The sequence below is a fragment of the Panthera tigris genome, chromosome C2 (assembly GCF_018350195.1).
Source record: "Panthera tigris isolate Pti1 chromosome C2, P.tigris_Pti1_mat1.1, whole genome shotgun sequence".
NCBI lineage: Eukaryota > Metazoa > Chordata > Mammalia > Carnivora > Felidae > Panthera > Panthera tigris.
In genome coordinates this window covers 35,226,566-35,250,112 of record NC_056668.1, presented here as the reverse complement: position 1 = coordinate 35,250,112, position 23,547 = coordinate 35,226,566, and the positions used below count along the sequence as shown (strand labels likewise).

The 23,547-nt window shown below is 37.0% G+C and overlaps 1 protein-coding gene across 1 annotated transcript in view; it reads right to left on the bottom strand.

Moving 5' to 3' along the window:
* Positions 1-1,093: 1,093 nt before the first annotated feature.
* The window catches only part of LOC122241901, a 180,858-nt gene continuing 158,404 nt past the window's right edge, over positions 1,094-23,547 (bottom strand). The window contains exon 6 of the mRNA XM_042998323.1: positions 1,094-1,167. Within this exon, the coding sequence (XP_042854257.1) occupies positions 1,094-1,167 (74 nt within the window). The remainder of the gene's footprint in view (positions 1,168-23,547) is intronic.

The window sequence follows — 23,547 nt, the reverse complement described above, 5'->3', positions numbered from 1 at the left end:
ATAATATGGGCTTACTAAAATTATTATGTTACATATGTATAACATAATACTAGAAGGTTATTAAAATGATCACTTAAGTCCAAAGTTAATGGTAGAGATAATTTGATTTTGTTTTTTGATAGAGAAAAGCAGGCAATAAAAGAATATGTATATTGTGTTAAGTAGACATTTTGTCATGAAAATTTCTAAACAAATTCTATAAAATTATCCAATAATTTGTATGTTGTTTGCCTCTAAGTTGTTGTTTCTGTCTTACTTGCATCCTATTCAAAATATGTTAGCTCACCTCAACTCTTTCTTCTTGCTATGTGACATGTGTTTCAAATTGATTTGATTAACATGAGACTCAAGATCTAAATTTTGTTTGAGATCCTTTCTCTTCCATGGTCTCTGGAATACAATGTCCATTTGTGTTCTTGGAGGTTACTGTTACATTGCACACACTTTCCATGTGACACTTAAGAGTTAACTATCATCTCAGGAAACATTTATTCATTTTAATGTCATGTTCAATAATTGAAAGTATATTATTAGCCTTAAGAGTACCATATTACCACATATTAACATAATTAAATTAATATGCTTAAAAAAGGGGAAGGTGGGAGAAAAGTGATGGGGAAGGATTAACAGTGAAGTTGGAGATATAGTTTTAGATTTATTTTTGTTATTTTGTTATTCTAGACAACAAATTGGAGAATTAGTTAAATAATTTGGAATGCATGCTGCATTTTTAACTTCTTGTGATATTTGAATTTGTGTTCATATCGTATCATAATCATTTTTATGGTGTGTCCAGTGGGGCAAAAAGGACAACCTAATTACAGAGATCTTTTGTCTGGCATAATTATTTAATTTTAATCCCAAATGATATTTTGGAAGATTTTGAAAAGTTTATAAAGAACCAGTACTGAACAAGCACTCTTTTTTGGTGGAATAAGTGGTGCTACTCTAATGGCAATTATAATAACTCATGAAGCAAAACATACAAGTTCCTCCCCATGTTATTTGAATCGTGCTCAAGATGCTACAGGAACATCTGTTAAGAGTAGTCCCCATGAAGCTCCACCCACACAAAAAAATAAGCATCCAAGTGCTATACTAGATCAGAGGAAAAAAATGCCATGGGTGGGCTGAAGTTAGCTCGGTCAGAAAAATCTAAGTCATAGTCTAAAGGAAAAGAAAAAGGAAAGCGTTATCAAGCATTACGATTAGGCAGTATAATGAGATAACAGAGGAAAGACAGTAAAGTTAAAAGCTGAGAATAAGTATCAAAATATGAAGCATATTTGATATTTATCTTAGAGGCTATGAGTACCTGAGAATGCTCTCTCTAAACAGGTAGCATTTGAGTCACCACCTTTCTTAGTCTGCTTGTACTTCCGTAAAAAATACGATAGACTAGGTAACTTAATAACAGAAATTTGTCACAATTATGGAGGCAGGGAAGTTCTAAATCAAGATGCCATCAGGATAAGTTTCATTCTGACGTCTCTTCTCTCTGCTTGTAGTTGGCTGCCATTTTGTTGTGTGTTCACTTGCCTTTTCCTTGGTGGGTGTTCATAAAGAGAAAGAAACATCTCTCTCTCTCTTCTTGAGACACCACTAGTTCTATCAATTTTTATGACTTTATCTTACTTAATTTACCTCCTGGAGACTCTATATTAAAATACAGTCACATTGGGAATTCAATATAGGAATATGGGTGGGAGAGGGGAGCACAATTTATTTCATAGTATCACCTGAAGAAAGAGAGAGTATACTATGAAAGACTTTTACAGAAATGATATTCTAGAAAGAAGAGACAGGAAGAACAAAAACTTAAAGGTACAAATGAGCTGATGTGTCCCAGGGACAGAAAGAAGGCCTGTGTGGCTGGAGAAGAAAAATTATACAGAAGAAATAGAAAGGTATATAAAGTCTAGTACATAACCATGCCAAAATTACAATGGGGCTTATAACATAGTTATCAGGGTGTTTGAAATTTATTCTAGGTTGATGAAAGCTATCAGAGGGTTTGATCTAATCTGAGTTAAAAAAAAAAGAAATGCTTTGTGGAGACTTGTCTATTAAGGGAGTAAAAACAGCAGCACAAATATCACTGAGTTAGATATTTTGCTTACAATCAATCCAATATGTGATAAATATACTTCGACTGAAACTTGATTTTAGAAATCCAGTAACTCTAGTATCATTGAGGAATCCATAAAATGATGCCATTTTTAAAATGATAAAGGGATTATATTGGGCTAAAAATACATTGGAGTACAGTAGATGCTTGTGAATGCACACCAACTTATTTATGATTTGGACATTGTAATGAGCTTTTAAACCTCTTGTCGAGGAGGTTGCTCAATTTGGGCATGTTTTATAGACCTCTTGACATGGTCCTGCCATTTAGTAAAGATTCCTAACTTTTGGGAAGTAGAGGGTTGACTTTGGGGAAAGTATAAGCCTACATTCTTTCTTCATATCCCTAAGGAAACTGGAGATGGTACTCAACTGGAACTCCCTTCCAAACCCAAGGAAGAACTGCATCAAAACCTTCTGAAATACAGGATTATCTTTCAAAAACTAGGATCAGCATGTAGTTCTAATTGGATATATGCTTATCTGCAGCATAGGTTGATCTGTAGGGAAAGAACACTGTAGACAAAGGACTGTGCACTATTATGAGACAGAGGGAGGACAATTACTAGTTCTAATCCTCCTGCCTTGAAGAGGTAAGGAAAAGTTATTCTACTTTTGCCTACTATCCTCTGACTTAGAAACCTAGAAATGGGTGAGATCAGTGTCTATGGAATTGTTGGAGCTTGAGTCCATTTGAGAATGTGGCGTCATGTTACCATGTGGGATACATACGATATAGCCCCATCTCTAAAGGAATTGGCAAAGCCTAGGAAGATGCTCACCAACAAGGCTTATTAGGGCTTTCATACCCACATCCAGCCATAGAACTATGTATCAACATTGGTGTCCATATGAGGAATCAGCAACTCTGCCTTTTCTCATTTGTAATTATCCACAAAATAAATAACATTTATTACTAATATGGAAGATAACCTACTCACCAAGGGTGGTATCATAAGACATTTTCTCTCCTTTTTTCTCTTCTTTTCATCCATAAACAAGAAACAAGCCCTGGGAAGATAGAAGGAATTGAAAGAAAATAAACAACCCCATGCCTTCAGTTCAGAGCTACAAGTCTCAGCTGTGGTAAAAGAGATTATTAAAAAAGATTAATATCGAATTGAAATAAAATTGTCTACACTAAATTCAGGATCCATGTTACCTTTGAAAAAATGGAATCGAAGTGAAATTTATTAAGGAAACTCTTTTCCCACTAGCAAAGTGGATTTGCCATTGTACGGTTATTAGCAGATATACAAAAAAGTAAAGCATTTTTATGTGTATCCCTCCAGTTGGCTGAAACACCTCTGTGAAATCAGTTAGAAGGATTTACTAAAGTGTGACTCATTAAGCACTAACCATCTTCACTCAGCCCAACTGCAACCTTCTGTATCTATCAATTTTTGCAAGTGGTATAAATAGCATAATCATATATTGTGTAATGGCCTGAAGGTATACCGCTGAACTCTTTTTGATAAAAAGGAACTGACTTAAAGGAAAATAAGTTATTATAAAGAAAATGCAGTCGCAAAAGCCTTTACCTGCTTATTGAGCAGAAACACAATTGCTCAGTAAGAGGACTTGAGGGTTACCATTTAGCCCTCTTGTGGCAGGCAAATCCTTCTGCTCTTGAAAGATTGTGATTCATTCAGTTCTTACACTTCTCTCACATCAGTGACTACGGACACAATAGTAACAACTCCTAGCTCTAAAGGCCTAAATGAGGAGGGTAACAGCCTGGAATGGTTTCCTCTTTCAAGGATTAAGTTGTAAAGCGAAGTGGGGAGGAGAAGGAAGCGGCCACGTATGGTGTAGACAGACAGCACACACTCCTCTATTCCTAGGCTGGAATGCAAGAACTCCTCAAAGAAACCTGAAAGATCCTCACCAGGGCAAGTCCCTGTTGTGTAAGCTTAATGGTCTCAGAAGACACATAATCAAGAACTCCTTAAGGGCACAAAAATAAAACAAGCACTCCAAGTGTTAAATGCAAACAACACACAGGAAATAATTGAAAGGATCTTTAAAGTATTTTTTAAGAATTTTACAAAATACCCTATAAAGATTCATTCAATAAGTGGGCAATTCTAATCATTATTTTTCAATTAAAGACAGAAAAGAAAGAAATCTCACCATAGGACAAATAATGCTGCCAGAGACCTATGGCTGTGAAAATGAAGTCAAGGAACATACAAATCTAACAATGGCTTTGTACATTCATTTTAGGATTTAGAAATAATTAACTGTTAAGGCATTGCATCTCACCATTTAAAAATATATTTATAGGGGTGCATGGGTGGCTCAGTCGGTTAAGCATCCAACTTTGGCTCAGGTCATGATCTCACAGTTCATGAGTTCAAGCCCCACATCGGGGTCTGTACTGACAACTCAGAGCCTGGAGCCTGGAGCCTGGAGCCTTCTTCAATCTTGTGTCTTCCTCTTTTTCTTCCCCTCCCCTGCTCTCTCTCTCTCTCTCAAAAATAAAAAAAAAAAAAACATTAAAAAATACATTTATATATTCTAGGTTTCCCCTAAAGTATAAGTAAAAGCATAAAATCATGCAGCAGTCCATCACCAACACTGTTTATATTTTACCAGTATAAATCAAATTATTAAGTCATCATTCTACTGATTAAAAATGTATGTCTTCAACTTTCCTAAAATTTGAAAGATTATCATTCTGTTCAGTTGTTAATAATAATAAAAATGACAATAGAATGGATAGCCTTCTGCATAACGTAGCTTCCAGTTCATAACCAAAAGAAAAGATAAAGCCTTGGATAGTACAAACATTTTAAATAACAAGATGAAAAGGGAGAAGTGATAGGAAAAATCATTGGGGAGAAAAATTTTAAGGTTGAATTGCTTTTCCGAGTCCATTCAGATTCCTAAAGAAATTGTTTTCAAGGTAACCTTTGGGAAGCACTGCCCTAGTAATTTCTTCAGAGTCTTCTGTAACTACACTCTCCATGTAACTGAAGAAAATTTCACCTACTCCAGATGATTTAGGTCAATTAGATGTTATAAGTTATTTTGTTATTTTCCCAAAGAGCCTCAATCCTTCTAACACCCCAACCTTTGGTACCTCTTCTCTCACGTATTTCTAGCTGATGAATTTCTTTTTTTTTTTTTTCAGTGCAGAGATCCCCAGGATTGAATGTGCAATGTATTCCCAATGCTCTTACCAGAACTTAGTAAAGAGGAACTATTACCTTCCTACTCCCTGATATGATTGCTCTCTGTATGAAGTCTCAAATTGTATTAGATTTTGTTGCTGTATAATATTAGATTGTAATGCCTCCTGTGCCTTCCGTGTTCACACATACCTTACTTCAAATGTAGGATTTTCAGGAACACTAGCTTTCAGTTAATTCATTTTATGTGTGTGTGTGCATCTGTGTGTGTTTCTTTATGCTGTTAAAAGTTAAAGTGACTTTATTTTAGATATTATATACAAACATTTCTAGAAAATAGAAATCTTCTCATGGTCTCTGGTGTTCTTTCCAAAACAAAGATGGCAATTAGTAGACTGCTCATGTCTCATTATATGATGACAAAGTCATATTAAATGCATGTTAATTTATCTTACTTGCTCATTTACCTGTTTAATTTCAATCTCCTTTGCTTAAAATTATAAATTTATTAAAATATATACTCTCATAAAAGTATTATACTCACTCCTGCTATTTCCTCAAATAATCCCCAAATATTTCTCTTTTTTTTAATATTTAAAGTTCTTAGAACAATAACATTTGCTGGTTTATATTATCCATAAACTTATCCAAGAAAATATGGTCTATTATTATACAGATAGTGTGCTAATACTGATAAAACAAACACAACTAAGACAAATCTCTACCCTCAATGAAATTACAAGAAAGATTTCATGAATACTATAGAGTAATTCTTTGAGATACTAATTGTCTTTTTCCCCAGCTCTTGTAAGACATCTCCATTTTAGTTTTCTATGATACATATCAAATTACCACAATCAGTGGCTAAAAAAAAAAACACTTATTATCTTACTATTTCTGTGCATCAGATATCTGGAGTCAGTGTAATTAGGTTTTCTAGTCTGAATTTCACAGTCATAAAACCAATGTCACCCAAACTGTGTTCTCATCTGGAGCTCAGGGTCCTTTTCCAAGTTCATTGGCTATTTTTAGAATTTGTTTCCTTAAAGTTTTAGGATGGAAGTCTCTATTTTATTGATAGGTGCCAGTTGAGGGTCCCTCTTAGATCTCACATGGCCTCTCTACAACATGGTAATTTGCTCATTTAAGTTCAGTAGAGAATCATTTGATGCAGCTTTAAATTTCTCTGGTTTCCCCTGTCTTGGACCTCTAGACCTTCCTTTAAAATGTCTCGTCTGACTAGGTCAGGTCCACTGACACTCAAGGAGACACATACAAGTGTCCACACCAAGGAGAAGGAAACATGGTGCCATCTTAGAAATTTGATGGCAACATCTTCATCCTAATAACGTTGTTAAAGGCTTTGTTTTTGTTTTTGTTTTTGTTTTCCTCCTCTCAAGAACTTGTTAACAAACTTAGTGTTTGAGGAACAGAGGCAAAATTGGTAGGCATCCAAAATTTAATTACTAACCAGACTCCTAGAACAAATGGAATTAAAAACTCCTAGAAGGCAAAAATGCTAAAGTTCAGAAATGATGGAAATGTGTCAACTTGAGAAAAAAACATTTTTGAGTGATTTTCTTGAGGCAAGAGAGAGAGGGTGGCTATGTGGTTTCAGTAATTATTGAGAAATGTCCCAGAGAAGCTATCAGATGATTAGCCATGAATTCTTAATGGAGACTGGATTTTAGACATCAGGCTTCTGGTCTCATCTAAGATACTGCCATCCAAGCTTGACAGAGACCAGTAGAACCTCTCTGAATGAAAATATCAGCAGTCATGAGGGTTGATTCAGGAGACAGTTTGTCCTTGAGTGTGTTTGATCTCATGAGGATCTTTCCTGGCTTTAAGAAGAAAGTTCCTCTTGGGGTGCCTGGGTGGCTTGGTCGGTTAAGCGTCCGACTTCGGCTCAGGTCACGATCTCACGGTCGGTGAGTTCGAGCCCCGCATCGGGCTCTGTGCTGACAGTTCAGAGCCTGGAGCCCGTTTCAGATTCTGTGTCTCCCTCTCTCTCTGCCCCTCCCCTGTTCATGCTCTGTCTCTCTCCGTCTCAAAAATAAATAAACGTTAAAAAAAATTAAAAAAAAAAAGAAGAAGAAGAAGAAAGTTCCTCTTTAACAGTCCTAAAATTGGATTTTCCCCTGGACAAGAAGTTGAGGGCTTAGAACAGATGATCTGGCTTCAAGCTACAGACATTTAAAAAATGAAACAAACACTTATTACCGCTATATATTATACAGTAAAATCACCCCTATCATATAGGAAAACCAAAAACATTATAACTCCATGTGATAATGGCTATAATAGATGTATGCATAAATACTTGTGAATACAGAGAGCTCTGTCTAAATAAAAAATGGAGCTAAAATATATTCTCCAGAATGAAATAATAAATCTTAGTTTTAAAACTAAGAGGAAATTAAGGGATAGATAGAAGGAATCATGGTGGATGTGGAGGTAATGAGGTGGGCATGGGATGGTCTTAACATCCAATTTCTTTATATTTCAAAAAGATGGAGCAAGAGGATCATATGGCCAATGGTGAAACTAGAATCAGCATCCCATGTTTAAGAAGTTTTCAAGAAACACTTGGTCCAAAGATAACTTCTATCAAAGGATGTTCTATTTAACCACTTTGCTTTTCCTTTTTTTCTTTTTTTTTCAGATTTTGAAAGGTTTAAGTGTTGAAGCCTTTCAACTATTTCTTATTAATATGTACCAGTGGGAGATATTGTCTTATCAATAAACATGTTAATTGGGCTTAGTTGACAGTTGAGAGAGGAAGTTATATAATGGGGGTCACAAATGCAAAAGCCCTCTAGGGCCATGCTGTTAACGTAAATGAGAAAAGCAGCCTAAATCCAAGTATAATACAAAATAGGCTTGAAGAGCCTCTGTGAACTGGGGACTACCTAACCTTTCTGAAGGGGCAGCTTCTATTCAGCATTCAACAATCACTGCCGTGTGAGAAGGCAGAATTAACAGTCCCAAAGTTTCCATTGTTTCTAAGAAAAGTTGCAAGTCTAGATTAAAGTATAGGTAATGGTTGTTGATATTTTTAGCATGTTTCTGCAGTGCAAACATCAGGCAAAACATCTAACTATATAAGACTTGGAACCAATAGTGTATAAACTCATCTATAAAGCAATAAAACATAATGTAATTCTCATGAGTTGGGAGACTGATAGAAGAGTTTAGATTATGGTTGGCAAATGATAAGCAGTCTGAAAGAAAGAGAGATTGACAAAGAGAAAGGAAAGTACCAGAAGTAAAGTTTACAGACTCTAAAATGTGCCCAGTGCTGCACCTGCTAAGAAAAAAATTAAGTTTATTACATCATTCATTGCAACCCAACTTTTCTATACCAACCTGTCAATGGATCACATTGCAATTGTGTCAGATAAGTGACAGTAAAATCTATTTAATCTCAGATAAAATCTAAACACAGTATCTGTTGAAGTGTTTCATAGGCACTATCTCATCCCCTGAAAAGAACAGGATTGGGGTATTGGATCAACCAAAAATGCTTAAATGCATTCCATTCACTCTGTGTGTGTGTGTGTGTGTGTGTGTGTGCGCGCGCACGTGCGCGTGTGTCTGCCTGCATGCACACATGTTTATCTTCAATTTTCAATTCTCTTAGGAAAAAAATTAAACCTTTGCTTATGCATAAAAATAATATAAGTACATTATAACCTTGTCTCTTACTATGTTATGTTTGTGGATGCTATGAAGACAAAGCAAATCATCTGTGCTTTTAACTGCAGTCCATTTTGGCAGCCAGAGTAAAAGTGAAATTTACTTTCTTCTTCCAAAATCATAGGAGAATGTGTTTGCCTAACTAAACATAATTCTTTAAATTGTACGCATTATTTGATTCATAGGATTGCAAATCAGAGGAACTACCAATGTTAACTCAGATTTGTTGAAAATACTAAAAAATGTAGGGCTACATAAGATCCAGTTGGAATTATAGTATTTGGGCTAGGAAATCATAGTGTGGTAGAGTCCCCTCCCTAATGAATGTGGTATGAAAAGACATCAAGATAAAGGAAGGCAACCTAGCTAGTGACATCCCTCAAGATCCTGTAACATTAGACTACCCAGTCAGACTGTATGTCCATATGTTAGCCATATATGGGAGACAAAGAAGTTGAAAATGCATAAAAGACTATGCCATGTGGCATTTGGGGCTCAATTTTGTGGGTATGAACCCAACTAAGCCCGTGCTGGCACAAATAAAGTTGCTTCCCAGAACAAAGGCCTCGGTGTCAGGACTCTCTATGCAAGAATTCTGCTACAATAGTTTTCTTTTGCAGAAAGTGACTGTATTTTTTTTTAATTATATGCAGGACTTTTTAGAAAGGTCAGAGAAAGATGATTACAGGACTTCCAGGCTGGATCCTGAAGAAGGAAACATTTAGAGAGTTCCATTCATGTCAAAGATTAGACTGTGCCAGTTTAATCAGCCATCTCACTTTCTACAGCACATTTATTGCTTCTGCTACCATAGATGATGTTGAAACCCTACTTAGTTTAATGCTTTCTTCTCTCACATCGAATCAAATATGCATCTCACTGGTGGATAAGAGAGCCATCTATTTTTAACATACGTTTTAGGTAATATTATTTTAATAAATTACATATAAAGTAGAAGGAATATGCTGATGATGTATAACTGATTTTATTCGTGTGCTTTGTATATGGGGGCAAGACATATATTAAAAAATGGTAGCAGAAGTGACACATTAACATTAACAATTTAAAAAGAAATAGGGGTGCCTGGGTGGCTCAGTCGGTTGAGTCTGACTTCCACTCAGGTCATGATCTCACAGTTTCTGAGTTCGAGTCCTGTGTCCGACTCTGTGCTGACAGCTCAGAGCCTGGAGCCTGCTTCGGATTCTGTGTCTCCCTCTCTCTCTGCCTCTCCCCCACTTGTACTCTGTCTCTCTGTCTCAAAAATAAATAAACATTTAAAAGAAACAAAACCACTCTAAGAAACAGTAAATTACTTTGATTAGATTATTAGAGTTTCTGAGATCATCATTTTTCAAAACATAGGTTCAAACAACTGAAGAGGAGCAAAGGGAGACAGGGAAAATTCCCAAGGAAGTTAAAGAATGACTCTAGGGGGGCTGGGTCGTGCAGAAATTCGGCATTCATTTATCTGTCCAGTACTTTTCTTGTTACCTCCATGTTAGCTGTGGGACTCCCCAGTGTGGAAACAGATACTCAGACCTCCAATCCCACAGACATAGTGGGGATATTACAAATAATAACTTAGGTAACTTGGCTAAATTTCTTGCTTTCAGACTCTGCCTGCTTTCTTTTGACCCTAGGTAGACAGCTTGATAGAAATTATAGCCCCAAGCAATGAATGTTCTCAGCTATCTTGCACTCATTTTACATGGACAGAAGATCCATGCTCTAGCCCACTATGTGAAAGTGACTTTGGTCATCATAATCTCAATAGGGAAATTTTAATTAACAATTATGCCACAGAAAATGAACTCCTAGCCTTTTTTTTTCTTTTTTTGCCTCAGGTGTTGCCATCCAGCTGGTCTCAGGCATTAGGCCTACTACCTTATTGAGTTTCTGTTTTATTTCTGATAGACTGGGATGTTTAACTTATTTTGGAGTATAGTCTTGTCATTTTTTCCTTTTATAAATAATTCATCTATTACTACTCTATGCCGAAAGGAAGGGGAAATTTTTAAACACATTTCAACAGCATCTGACTAAAAGGTTAACATGCTTTTATGAGAGGTAACTGCAAAGAAGTTCATTTCCTTTCGTGATATCTTAGAAGAATGACTTGAAATTTATGAGGATTATATCAGAAAAATGTGCCTTTATTTTGTTAACTGTAAGATGGTTTCTGGGCAAAATACCTTGTTAAAACTAGGCTCAATCTGTAAATAAAAGAAGCTTAACATAGTGTGTTATAGTATATTCAATGTTAGAAACACTAAAATTCCCTATAAAGTTTGTTTCCACAATATTAATAGTATTAAGAATCAGTGGTTAGCCATTTAAAAATTTAAACATGCCCTGTGGCAAACACTGCAGGTTGCATTCTGCTCTTCCTTGGTAAAAGAATCTTGATATAGTTTTGGATACTAATGTGCTCAGGTAGAAAACGGCACCTACAGGCATCCTCGCAGGTACTGGTGACCATGTGACATAATTCTAAACATTGAGATATAAGCATAAATCTCCCGAGTCAGGAAGATTCTGGGAAGGCATTTTCTTTTTCCTGATAAAAGGAAAAGAGTCATCAACCATCTTTACCATTTACCCTTTCCCTTTGTGTCTGATGCAGAGTCTCATGCCTGTATTGTAGCTGCCATCTTATTAACATGGGGAGAAAAGACAAGCTAAGAATAGAGGAGAAGAAAGACAAAAGGAGACTGCGACTACAAGCAGCAAATCCAGCCCTGTAATGCTAACCTTCCCACTACTTGTAACACGAGAAAGACCAACCTAATTACCCACTTGTACCACTGTTAGCTATTTCTTGTCAGGTTTTTATTGCAAGCAGCTGAATTCTATCCTAATTCCCTATGCTTTTATTATAATTAGTACACATAGGACCAAGCTTTTATTCAATACCCTATCTTTACATATAGCTTATGCATATCATTAATTTTACTAGGATGATGGTGTCAATTTTATGCATAATTGCAATCACTATTAAAATGGTCACATGTATTTAATATCTATAAATATTCTTGTCCCGAATACAAATGCAAGTAATAATAGGGCAAAAAATGATCATTTAATGTATATTGCTTTCTTTACCTCAGATAGCATGATATCAGAGAACAAAGTGGAGACAATGAGGTCCACCTCCAGATCTCTCTTCAAAGAAGGACTTGCTGCAACCAGCCATGTATCCTCCTGCTGTGAGATCCTTCAGGGACTGCCTCATAGCTAGCTGCAGAGATCTCATAGCCAGCATAGTCTCCATCCAGTGACTGAGAGGAGTCATATAAAGGCCCATGATCTTTGGTTCAACACGGAACAATCTGATGGGCTCCTCATCGATGGATCAAGGACATGTTGGGCCTGTGCTGCAGCTTGACTTCTCTCTCTGCTCATTAATGTTTCTTCCCCCTTTCTTCCATTGGTGTTGATCCCTCATAATCATCTCACACCTTAAACTCCATCTCAGTGTCTACTTCTGGAGAACCCAAGTTGCAATAGTTGGCACTGGGAGTAATCCAAAAAAGCAGGTGATGAGATTTTAGAGTTGGATGATTCACTACCTGGCTGGCAGTGAGGACCCTAGGACCAGTGATAGATGGAACACAGAAGCCACAGGCACAGGATGGCAGTCCAATTCTTAAAACTTCACCAGTGATGAATTGTGAAACTATTCCTGTGTTTCTAGTGTATAACATGTGATGTGTTACGCATTAGAAATGTATTGGAGATTTAGTGGCTGTAGGGATAAGGAATCGGATCACTATTCCTAGGAACCACTGGTGCTCTAGTGAAAGACAATGAAGAACTGAGGGTAGGTGACAGGGAACTTAAAACCAGCTAAGAAACCCAGAGTCCTCTTTACAAGCAAGAAAGCTGATCTCTTCTGGTGGGAGGGCAGAGGACAGAGGGCAGGGAATGTTAACCATAAAACTGGATAGGAAAGAGGTTTTTTACTTAAGGGCACTTGTCAAGAGACAATATTTAGCATCATGAAAAAGACCCCAAGAAATTTACATTTATACCAGAAAATGGTGTTAATTCATTACTAGTATGCCTCTTAGATGCATGGAAAATTGATCCTAAATTTCACTGAATGAACTGAAATACCAGAACTACCATGGCAAACACTAAAGGTTGGGATGAGAAATTTGGGGGAATGAGATATGCTTCATAGTGTAGACTATGTGTGGTCAGAGATAAAATAGGTAATTATGACTCCCAGTGAGACCCAGAGGTCACATTATTTACCCAGGCCATGAGAAATATTCTGGTAGAGAGGTACCAGCATGAATTAAAAAGTTTAGTGATGGCTCTCCTTTCTTGCCCAGGACTGGTGGTATGTAGGGTGACCAATTCTCCTAGTTTTAGTACTGAAGACTCTACATCCTAGGAAACCATCCAGTTCTAGAAAAACCTAGAGTTGTTCACCCAAGTTGATATTAGAAGCTATTACAGAACTTAGTTTAAATATAGCATGGGGATGATAGAAACATTAGAAGTCAAGTGGAGGCACTTAACTTCCAGAAGTTAGAGGGGGATCACAATTACTGCAACAACATAACAATGTCAAAGTTACACCCCATATATTCTGAACCACAGAGTTATGGGGATGTTTAATAAAATATGTCATCACTGAGACAAATAACAGTAGCTGACAAGGGTAATAGTAAGCAAGAAAAAAAGAATGAATGACTGGATTATTGAGGGCTGTGACCCTAATAAAAAGTTATGATTCCATATATGGTTCCCACAGTTGAGCCATTTGACCACCCTGGAATCCATCAGCTGAAGATGTGGCTGGGTATTCAGGAAGAAATATCCTACACAACACAGCAAGTATACAAGATAATGGTTCTTCCAATAATTCTCTCAAAGGGATGTATCACCATTTAGACAGCGAATTGTGCATTCAGCAAAAGGGGATATCCAGATCATGGAAACTGATGACACTGAATCTGAGAGGCCATTGATAGCCAGAGATCTGAAGCATTATCACAGAACCTTTAAAGTGCGACTACATAGGGCTGGAATAACAAAAGGAGTCTTGAACAAAGTCTGGTTTATACTGCATACCTTCATTTTGCAAAGACAGCCAATCATCACTCCTGGTACCCAAATATATAATTGGGACTGACATACTTGCAAGCTGGCACAATCCCCACACTGGGTTCTTACTCCATAGGACACAGGCTAACCTAATAAGTAAAGTCAAAAGGAAGATTTTGCAATTATTTATATCCAGCCAAGACAGTAAATCAAAACCAACACCATCTTCTGGGCAAGATTTTGGCAGAAATTAGTGCCACCCTTAAGAATCCAAAAGGATTTGGGACAGTAGTTTGTCATATCTTTATCTGATTCACCAGAATGATTCCTGCAGAAAGAAGATAGACCCTGGAGAATTGTTGCAGACTATTTCAAGCTCAATGAAGTCATACCCTTGACTACAACCAACATGCTAGATGCGGTATTTTTGCTAGAGTATATTAGGAATACTCAGACACATAGCATGAGCCATTGATTTGGCAACTGAACTCTTTTCCATTCTTATCAGAACAGAGAAACAGTTTAGCATTCACGTGAAGAAGAGAATATATATTTTTATTTTTCTCCCAGACTATGTTTATTTTCTGCCCTCTTTCATAATATAGTACAAAGAGACCTGGACTGTCTGAATAGTTTGTTGAACACCAAATAGATCTTACACTGATGACGTATTGATTGGGTAGGCCGAGTAAGAATTGGACATACTAAAGGTCATGGCAAGACACATGCAGTCCAGATATCAGGAGATTAGTCCTGTGAATACCCAAAGGGTTTGTCATATCCATAATATTTTTAAGGATCTAGTGGTCCAAAGCATGTCAAGACATAATCTCTAGAGCTATGTCCACCACTGCCACTGGCAGCTCTAGGGTGTCCCTGTCCCTGGATGAATTGCTTTCAAAAGATGGTGCCTAGAAGCCTGAGGAGGAGCTGGAGAAGGAAGATGATGAGGAGCTAGATGAGACTGTTGGAGAGACTGTGGAGTCTTATGAAGATGGTCCCAGAGTCCATTCTGCCGAGGGAGCTACTTTGGAACTCCCCCTTTGTAGCTCAAAAAATGTGTAGGTTTTCCAGGGAAGCCTTGTGGATTGGGACCATTTCCTTCATGGTCCTGGTTCTTCCTGTTGTGTTTGGGATTGAGAACTTGCAAATGGAGCAGTAGCAACAACTGTAGTAAGGGCAGATACCTAGCAGGGAACACAAGGCTCTCAGGAGGAATGCTACGGTCTCTACCTTCACTTCCTGGAAAGATCTAGATTATTACTGCTATATGATTTGTCTGTTGGGGCCAGTTTGAAATTTCAATAGTGTTTGAACTACTGATTATTTTTTAGGTTATATATATATATTTTTTAATTTTGGTACATTGATTTACCTAAACCTGGTGGGGAGAATTCTCCCCAGTTTCTCACTGAGACTACCAACTTGCAACTGTGCCCTCCGCACTGTCCCATTTCTTCTGTCCTCCTTCTGATACCAGAGTACGGCTCTGCAAATGGTTACTCCAGCTCTGGCCACCCTACTCCTTTCACTAAATAATTTGTGACCAGAAGATCTCAACCTCCCATTGTGGCATAGGAACTGATGCCACTGGGAAGGATGTACCCCTGAATATTTTTGTTTTCAAGTATGGAGATGTAGGAAAGGGACACACACACAATATGAAATGCATAATGTGTCACAGCTGTAGTGTAAAATGTCATTGTGAATTTCTATGTTGGAAAGGAGGGAGGGCTGTCAGCAGTTTCAAACACAGGATGAGGACTGTAGAGGACAAGAAAGGAGCTCATTGCCTTTGCCCATTTTGGCTAATAGACCTATATAAGTGTCCAAAAAAGAAACAAAAAAGTATGTGCTTATTTTTTTGTATTTTAATATTAAAAATAGGGGTGTCTGGTGGCTCAGTAGGTTAATGTCTGACTGTTGGTTACCGCTTAGGTCATGATTCCAGGGTTGTGGGATCAAGTCCCTCATCAGGCTCTGTGCTGAGCATGGAGCCTGCTTGGGATTCTCTCCCTTTCTCTCTCTGTCCCTCCCCCACGTCTCTCAAAAATGAATAAAAAATTTAAAATAAGCTTTAATAAAGAGATTCTGTTACAAATATATATTTAAATATATTAATATATATACATATATATCAAAAATTATTCCAGTGGGAAAAAAAAACATAATCTCCACAGTAAAAGATAAATTAGTGCACTTTGCATGGCCAATTGCAAAGTAGGAAGCACAATTTCCTGTGGACCTTTTCATATTTTAGAAACAATAAATTTCACACACGGGAATATGCTCTGGTCATGAATCTGGCATGCAAAAGGCTTCCAGCTCTGAGTGGGTCTTAAAGCAGGAAAGACCTCTGGAGTAGATCTAAGGTGTGGTATAAGCATCCCTGTCACTGGGCCTTATAATCTGGAAGACTTTATGAAATTGAGAGTATCAGTGGAGGGAAAAGATTCCATGTGGAGTATGTAACAAGTCATATTAAAAGCATTATGTCACAGGCCCTGAATTTCTGAAGCAAGGCCTTGCAATCTCCATAAGAGAATTATATGCCTTTTAAAAAACAACTCTTACATGCCCCTAGGCCCTGGGAGGTATGGAAGAAGACTTGACCAGGAGATACTAAATGAATATGTGGCTGGAGCTAGTATATGAACTGGGTCCTGGAGATCTACCAAGTCATGTGGTCATGAAGGTCTAGCAATAATCTATTGTAAAATAAAGTGGTAAAGGCATACACGAGAATAAGCAAGACAAGAAGTCACAAGCAGTATGGCATCTGCCACTTCCACAGCAGCACTGTTCCTTCAGTATGTGCCTGTGATTTTATGGAAGAATTCCATATGACCAGCTAAAGGGAAAGGACAATGAAAACAATTTAGTTTATATATAATTGGGTGCTTGGTTATTTCAGTATGTGGGTGTTAATGGACATTGACAGAAGTTTTATAGGCCCCTCTGTCTTGGGCAACCCAATCCTGCCATAATGAATACATGAAGAGAGTGGCCACACTGATAGATATGGAGGCTACCAACGGCCAACACGATGAACCCATACTTACACTTATCAATACTGAACCATCTACTGCTGATGTCAAATGTATACCCTGCCAACAATAGTGAAAAGTGCTAAGCCTTTCATACAGCACAGTTTCTCAAAGACAGACAAACTGCATGGTTTAAATTGACTACACTGGGACTTTTCCATCTTATAATGATACTTTATTCTCACAAAGATTGTCATATATTCCACCCATGATTTGGTCACCTTCTATGACCATAGAGACCAGTCAGCAGTATGATAGCATGTGAAAGTGTTTGCTTTTTTCCATGTGGAATCTTACATAAAAACATGCCTGACCAGGGAAATAATTTAATAGGTTGGGTGAGGGATCATGAACAGAAAATAAATATATTTATTGTATCATGTACTTAAAGTTGTTACAGCATTGTCATGGCTGTTGAAGATATAACTGAAGTGTCCGCTCAGAGACAATACTCTGTGCAGATGTTTTGCTATCCTCTAGCATGCAGTATATTAATAAAATCAGAGAACAAAAAGTAGTACTCTATCCTCAAAAGGAAAAATACATGGCTCTGGTAATGAGATATAAATAGGAATGGGCCCATTTATCATTATCTCTAGTACCTACTGGGAGGTTTTGTGCTTACCATCCCAACAACTCTGAACTCTGGTCTCTAGTGAGACAGAATAGAAAATCTCAGCCATTTATGTCTGACATAGGACATTTTGATGGGCAGTAGTCATTTGAGAGTTCTCAGCTAAGTTGGCCAACACTATGTAGACTTATATCATGGCTTAAATTCTTCCTCTCTGATCCTTCCTTTCACTGCTATTTCTTAATATACATCTTACATCAGAAATTCTACTCTAGTATCTTCTGGAGAATCTAACCTGTTACAGAATGTTCAGTAATATTTTTGTGCATGAGTAAACAGAAAATCGAGTTGTTACAGGCATCTCTGTGGTGCAAATTATGCAAAATTCTGTGCATTATACTGAAGATGCAGTAGAGAACCATAGGCTGGACTTTGCTTATGAGATTACATGGCTTTTCCAATAGTCACTGTGGAATATAAAACTGTATATCATAGGAAAAGAATGGAGGCATGAAAATGAAGGATGAAGAAAAATAAATAATGGGGAAAGTTGAAAGTACAACCCTGGAAGGCTTATTAAGAAGACTGTTCTTGTTTTAATATTTATTTGTTCAATTAGCATCCTGGAACCTACAAGCTCAAGAAGATTTGCTTATACCTCTCATGGCTTCCTATAAAGTTATAAAAAAAGTATAACAGTTGTGATTAATCTAAAGGGCACCAGTTGCTTTGAAAGTAGTAATAGAGCTATAGCACCATTTCTCTTTACATTCCAAGTCCTAACATCCTTTTCTTTTTTTATTTTTATTATGTATGTATGTATGTATTTATTTATGTATTTATGTGTTTATGGCTTTTTTTTTGCACCTGGGTGTCTCAGTTGGTTAAGGTTCGATTCTTTTTTCTATTTATTTATTTACTTTTAATTTATTCATATATGAGAGACAGATAATGAGCAGAAGAGAGCAGAGAGAGAGGAAGACACAGAATCTGAAGCAGGTTCCAGGCTCTGAGCTGTCAGCATATAGCCTGACGTGGGGCTCGAACCCCCAAACCAGGAGATCATGACCTGAGCTGAAGTCAGACGCTTAACTGATTGTGCCACCCAGGCGCCCCCAGATTCTCTTTTTTTAATTAATCAATTTATTTATTTATTTTTATTCTCATTTTTTTAATGTACATACAAGTTAGTTAACATATAGTGCAACGATGATTTGGGGAGTAGATTCCTTAATGCCCCTTACCGATTTAGTCCATCTCCCCTCCCACAATCCCTGCAGCAACCCTCTGTTTGTTCTCTATATTTAAGAGTTTCTTATGTTTTGTCCCCCTCCCTGTTTTATATTATTTTTGCTTCCCTTCCCTTATGTTCATGTGTTTTGTGTCTTAAATTCCTCATATGGGTGAAGTCATATGACATTTGTCTTTCTCTGACTAATCTCACTTAGCATAAAACCTTCTAGTTCCTTTTCAATAAATCTTCTGTTGTGGGGTGTCTTGGTGGCTCAGTCAGTGAAGCTCAGGTCACAATCTGACAGTTCGTAGGTTTGAACCCCACATTGGGCTCTGTGCTGACAACTCAGAGCCTGGAGCCTGCTTTGGATTCTCTCTCTCTCTCTCTCTCTCTGCCCATCCCCCACTTGTGCATTTCCTCTCTCTCTCTCTCTCTCTCTCTCAAAAATAAATAGAAAAATAACTTTAAAAAGAAGTTTTCTGTTGCCTTTTTTGAGGTCTTTGCTTTAAATGAACGCCTAGAATAATTTTCAGTTGAATATCCAGTATCCATGTGTTATAGATTGTCCCTCACACTATATTATATGAACGTTCTGTATGAACCTTATGAAGCTACAGAGGTACTGCAAATATCTTTAAAAACACTAAGATAAGCAAAATTCAAACTCTCTTCTCCCCTGTTAAAGTTAATTTTATAGTCTCTTTTTCCTTCATGTTTCTACTATTAAAAAACAAAAACAAAAACAAAGATTAAACAAACCACCATTGGAAATTTTCCAGGTTTTCTCTCTTTGCTTTTCATCTATTCCCTTACTTCTCTGAATATAAAGTTCCAATAAACATATTTTTCAATTTTTATTTCTATCCACTTTATATTTTGTTTTGATTTTACTTTTTTTGAGGTATTGCTAACATACAGTACATTGAGCCAATTATAAGAATGTGGCTTGATACAAACTTATTTTTGTACACACCAATGATATGGAACATTTTCAGAAGGCTGTCATTGTGTCACAATAAATAACCACCCAAAGGTAGCAGATTTTCTGACCTTTATCATCATAAATTTTCTCCTTTTCTCTCAATTTCTTTCCCACCTGCTTTTCAAATCTTTTCACTTTGTGTTTCATTCTAGTTAATATCTTCCTGTCCACCTTTTTCTTTCAGCTGTCTCTATTTAACTTGTCCACTTAGGTTTTAGTTTTAAGAATGTTATTTTCAATTCTATGAATTCTAATTTATTATTTTACAAATAGTCTTGTATCTGATTTGTTTTCTTCAGAGTCATTACGATCATTTAAATCTTTATTACTTATGCAGTGAGTTTGCCTACATATCTGTTTATATTTCTGGATCCAGGAGAATATACATTCTAAATAAGTAGAGTCTTTATCTATCTTGTTTACTGATATCTCCTTTGACTAGAACAGCTGTAGGTCATAGAGGGATTGAAGATCTAAAGATCTTTACCTCCTCTCAACTGTTGGTATATTCTCTTAACTTGGACCTCCTTGCTTTCTTCCACACCCAAATCCATTCTGCAATGCTGCCAGAATCATCTTTGAACACCCAGGTTACTTACTCTTCTGTTTGAAATCTTTCAAGGACTTTCCACTCCTCTTAGAATAACGACAAAGCCCCACATAATTGATTTCTGCCTATTTCTCCAGCCTCACTTCCTGGGCTCCTTGTACCACATTAGTGACTTTAAAATCCAGTAAAATACCACTCCCCACATGTTGAGTAATCTTGTCTCTTAATCACCCTTATGACTTCCTAAGCAGGGCATCTTCCACTAATATATTCTTAGAATTCTCATTAGCAAATTTTTTGAGAAACCCTGAAATACACAAAGTTATTTAACTTTTTAAACTAACACTTCTCAAACTTATCAATTATAGTCCCTTTTGTCATGGAATGTTTATTAACATATCACTAATAATTTACAAAAGATACTCTATTTCCATCTATAAAACTGCACAATTTTCAGCAGTGTGGAAAGAGGTAGATGTGACTCCATAAAGTAATTCAGAGATCATATCTACAGGATATATTAGAATATACTTGACATTCTTATCAGCCATCAATAATAAATAAAGTATAGTGAAAAAAATAGGACTTGAAAGCCTTATGTATTAGAATAATTATAATATAATTTTTGGTGAAATTTTAATGCACACCCCATACACACATATTTTTCCCCTCATTTTGGCTACAAGTTCTCTTAAAACCCCTTCTGACCTTTCTGCTTTTTGCTTATTTTGAACTGATGTCTTCTTTTTAGGACCTAAGGCCCTAGAGAATGTAGTGTGTATTTGGATTCCTCAGAGTGACTGAAATCAAGTAGAGTACTACTGATATTACTGATAAAGTTAAAAAACAAAGCATCATGCTGACATTTTTGAATCACCATTGCCAATAGACATGTGTAAAGGTTTTCTATCTTTAGCAGAGGAAAATCATGATATTATGCTTGCTGTTCAAGGGAGTTATAATTTTTTTTTACCCTTCAATAACTAGCCTATTAAGGATACAGAAGCTTGAGTTTTGAAAAAAGTTTTGAAAAAAGTTTTTCTGAAGTAGGTGATTATTATCTCATGATGAATATCATTGTTTTGCTGTTTCTCATGACTTACAGTTGCTATCATTTCTTTTTTTAAGAGTATATACTGTAAAGCATGATGATGCTCATAGTAAAAAAGATATGGGGTATGGATCCTGTTTGTTTTGACATTCTTCATCAATCACGAAACATCTTTGGGTGCATGGGTGGCTCAGTCAGTTAAGATTTTGACTGAAGCTCAGGTAGGATCTTGTGGTTTGGGATTTTGAGCCCCATGTAAGGCTCTGTGGTGACAGCTCAGAGCCTAGAGCCTGCTTCAGATTCTGTGTCTTCCTCTCTCTCTGCTCCTCCCCTGCTCACACTCTGTCTCTCTCTCTCTCTCTCTCTCAAACATAAATAAACATTATTTAAAAAAAAATCATGAGGGGCACCTGGGTGGCTCAGTTAGTTGAGCGTCCGACTTCAGCTCAGGTCATGATCTCGAGGTTTGTGGGTTCGAGCCCTGCGTGGGGCTCTGTGCTGACAGCTCAGAGCCTGGAGCCTGCTTCGGATTCTGTGTCTCCTTCTCTCTCTGCCTCTCCCCCACTTGTGCTCTGTCTCCCTCTGTCTCTCAAAAATAAATAAATGTAAAAAAAAAAATTTTAATCATGAAACATCTTATTATCTCTCTCTTCCTCTACTTCCTCAAACTTGAAACTACTTTATCTCTTGTTGATGACATTTTGTCTTATCTATTCATACATATGAATCTTTCTCCCGACTTCATATTATACTGGAAGCACTCTATATTCTCCCACAGAAGCCATGTTGATTCTAATACATTTCTTATACCTAACCTCTTAAAGACTCACTTACCTAAGTGTAAGGAATAGAAGTGCTTACTGTCACAGAGAATTTAGATTGACAAGCTACTAGATTGATAAAGCCAGAAAGAATGAAGGGGGTCATGCAGGGCCCAGAGCAGAAGCAACATTTATGTTTTCTCATCTTGCTAAATCCCATTTTTATTTATTTTTATTATTTTTTTAAGTTTCTTTACTTATTTTGAGAGAGAAAGAGAGTGAGCAAGAGGGGAGGGGTAAAGAGAGAGGGAGGGAGGGAGGGAGGGAGGGAGGGAGAGAGAGAGAGAGAGAGAGAGAATCCCAAGCAGGTGCCATGCCATCAGCACAGAACCCAATGTGGGCCTGAAACTCACACTGTGAGATCATGACCTGAGCCAAAGTCAGACACTCAACCAACTGAGCCACCCAGGAGCCCCATAAATCTCATTTTTATAAGTGGTATAAACTGGATAACTACCAGTCAGATGTGCAAAGGCACTGATTTTTTATTACATAGCTAAATTTCCCTTAGGAGTTACTCATTTCTTTTGGCAACTACAGTGAGATAGTTAATTTTAATTTAAGGATATATTTTCTTTTCTTTCTTTCTTTTTCTTTCTTTCTTTCTTTCTTTCTTTCTTTCTTTCTTTCTTTCTTTCTTTCTTTCTTTCTTCTAGTCTAAATCTCCATACCTTTTGGACAAGCTATATAATCTAATTCAAGGTCTAACATGATTAACATAATTCAAGAACTCGTCATGATTAGAAGCTTCCTTTCTGAATTTTTACTATATTTGAAGAGTTCTTCCTTTTTCTCCTCTATCCTCTATCTTCTGGACCATCACCTAGAGGAAATAGGGAAAAGTCAGAGGAACATACTGTGGATACATACCATGGTGATAGGAGATCCACACCTGGTCGTGGGGTTCTTCGCTGGCTTTCTCTACTAATGTTTCCATCAAATCTCAGCTATGCATAGGTGGTGCCCAGGAGCTCAGTCTCTGCTATCTCACTTGCTCTCATTCATTGCCCAGGACATTCAGTGATTCCTCTGTAATATGACATGTGAGTGAGGCTTAGGAGATCTTGACTGGCAGCTGCTTGACCAGAAGGCTAACATCTTCATGAACCTAGATAACTTCTGTATCTACTCTAAGCTAACCATTAGATCAACCACCTTGCCATCATAGTACTCCCCTTGTTAAAAAAAAAAATTCTGGATTTATCATAGGGTTTGCCATATAGCCGACTACAAGTGGGAAGTGGCCAGTCTCATAGTATCAAGAATCGTCTTA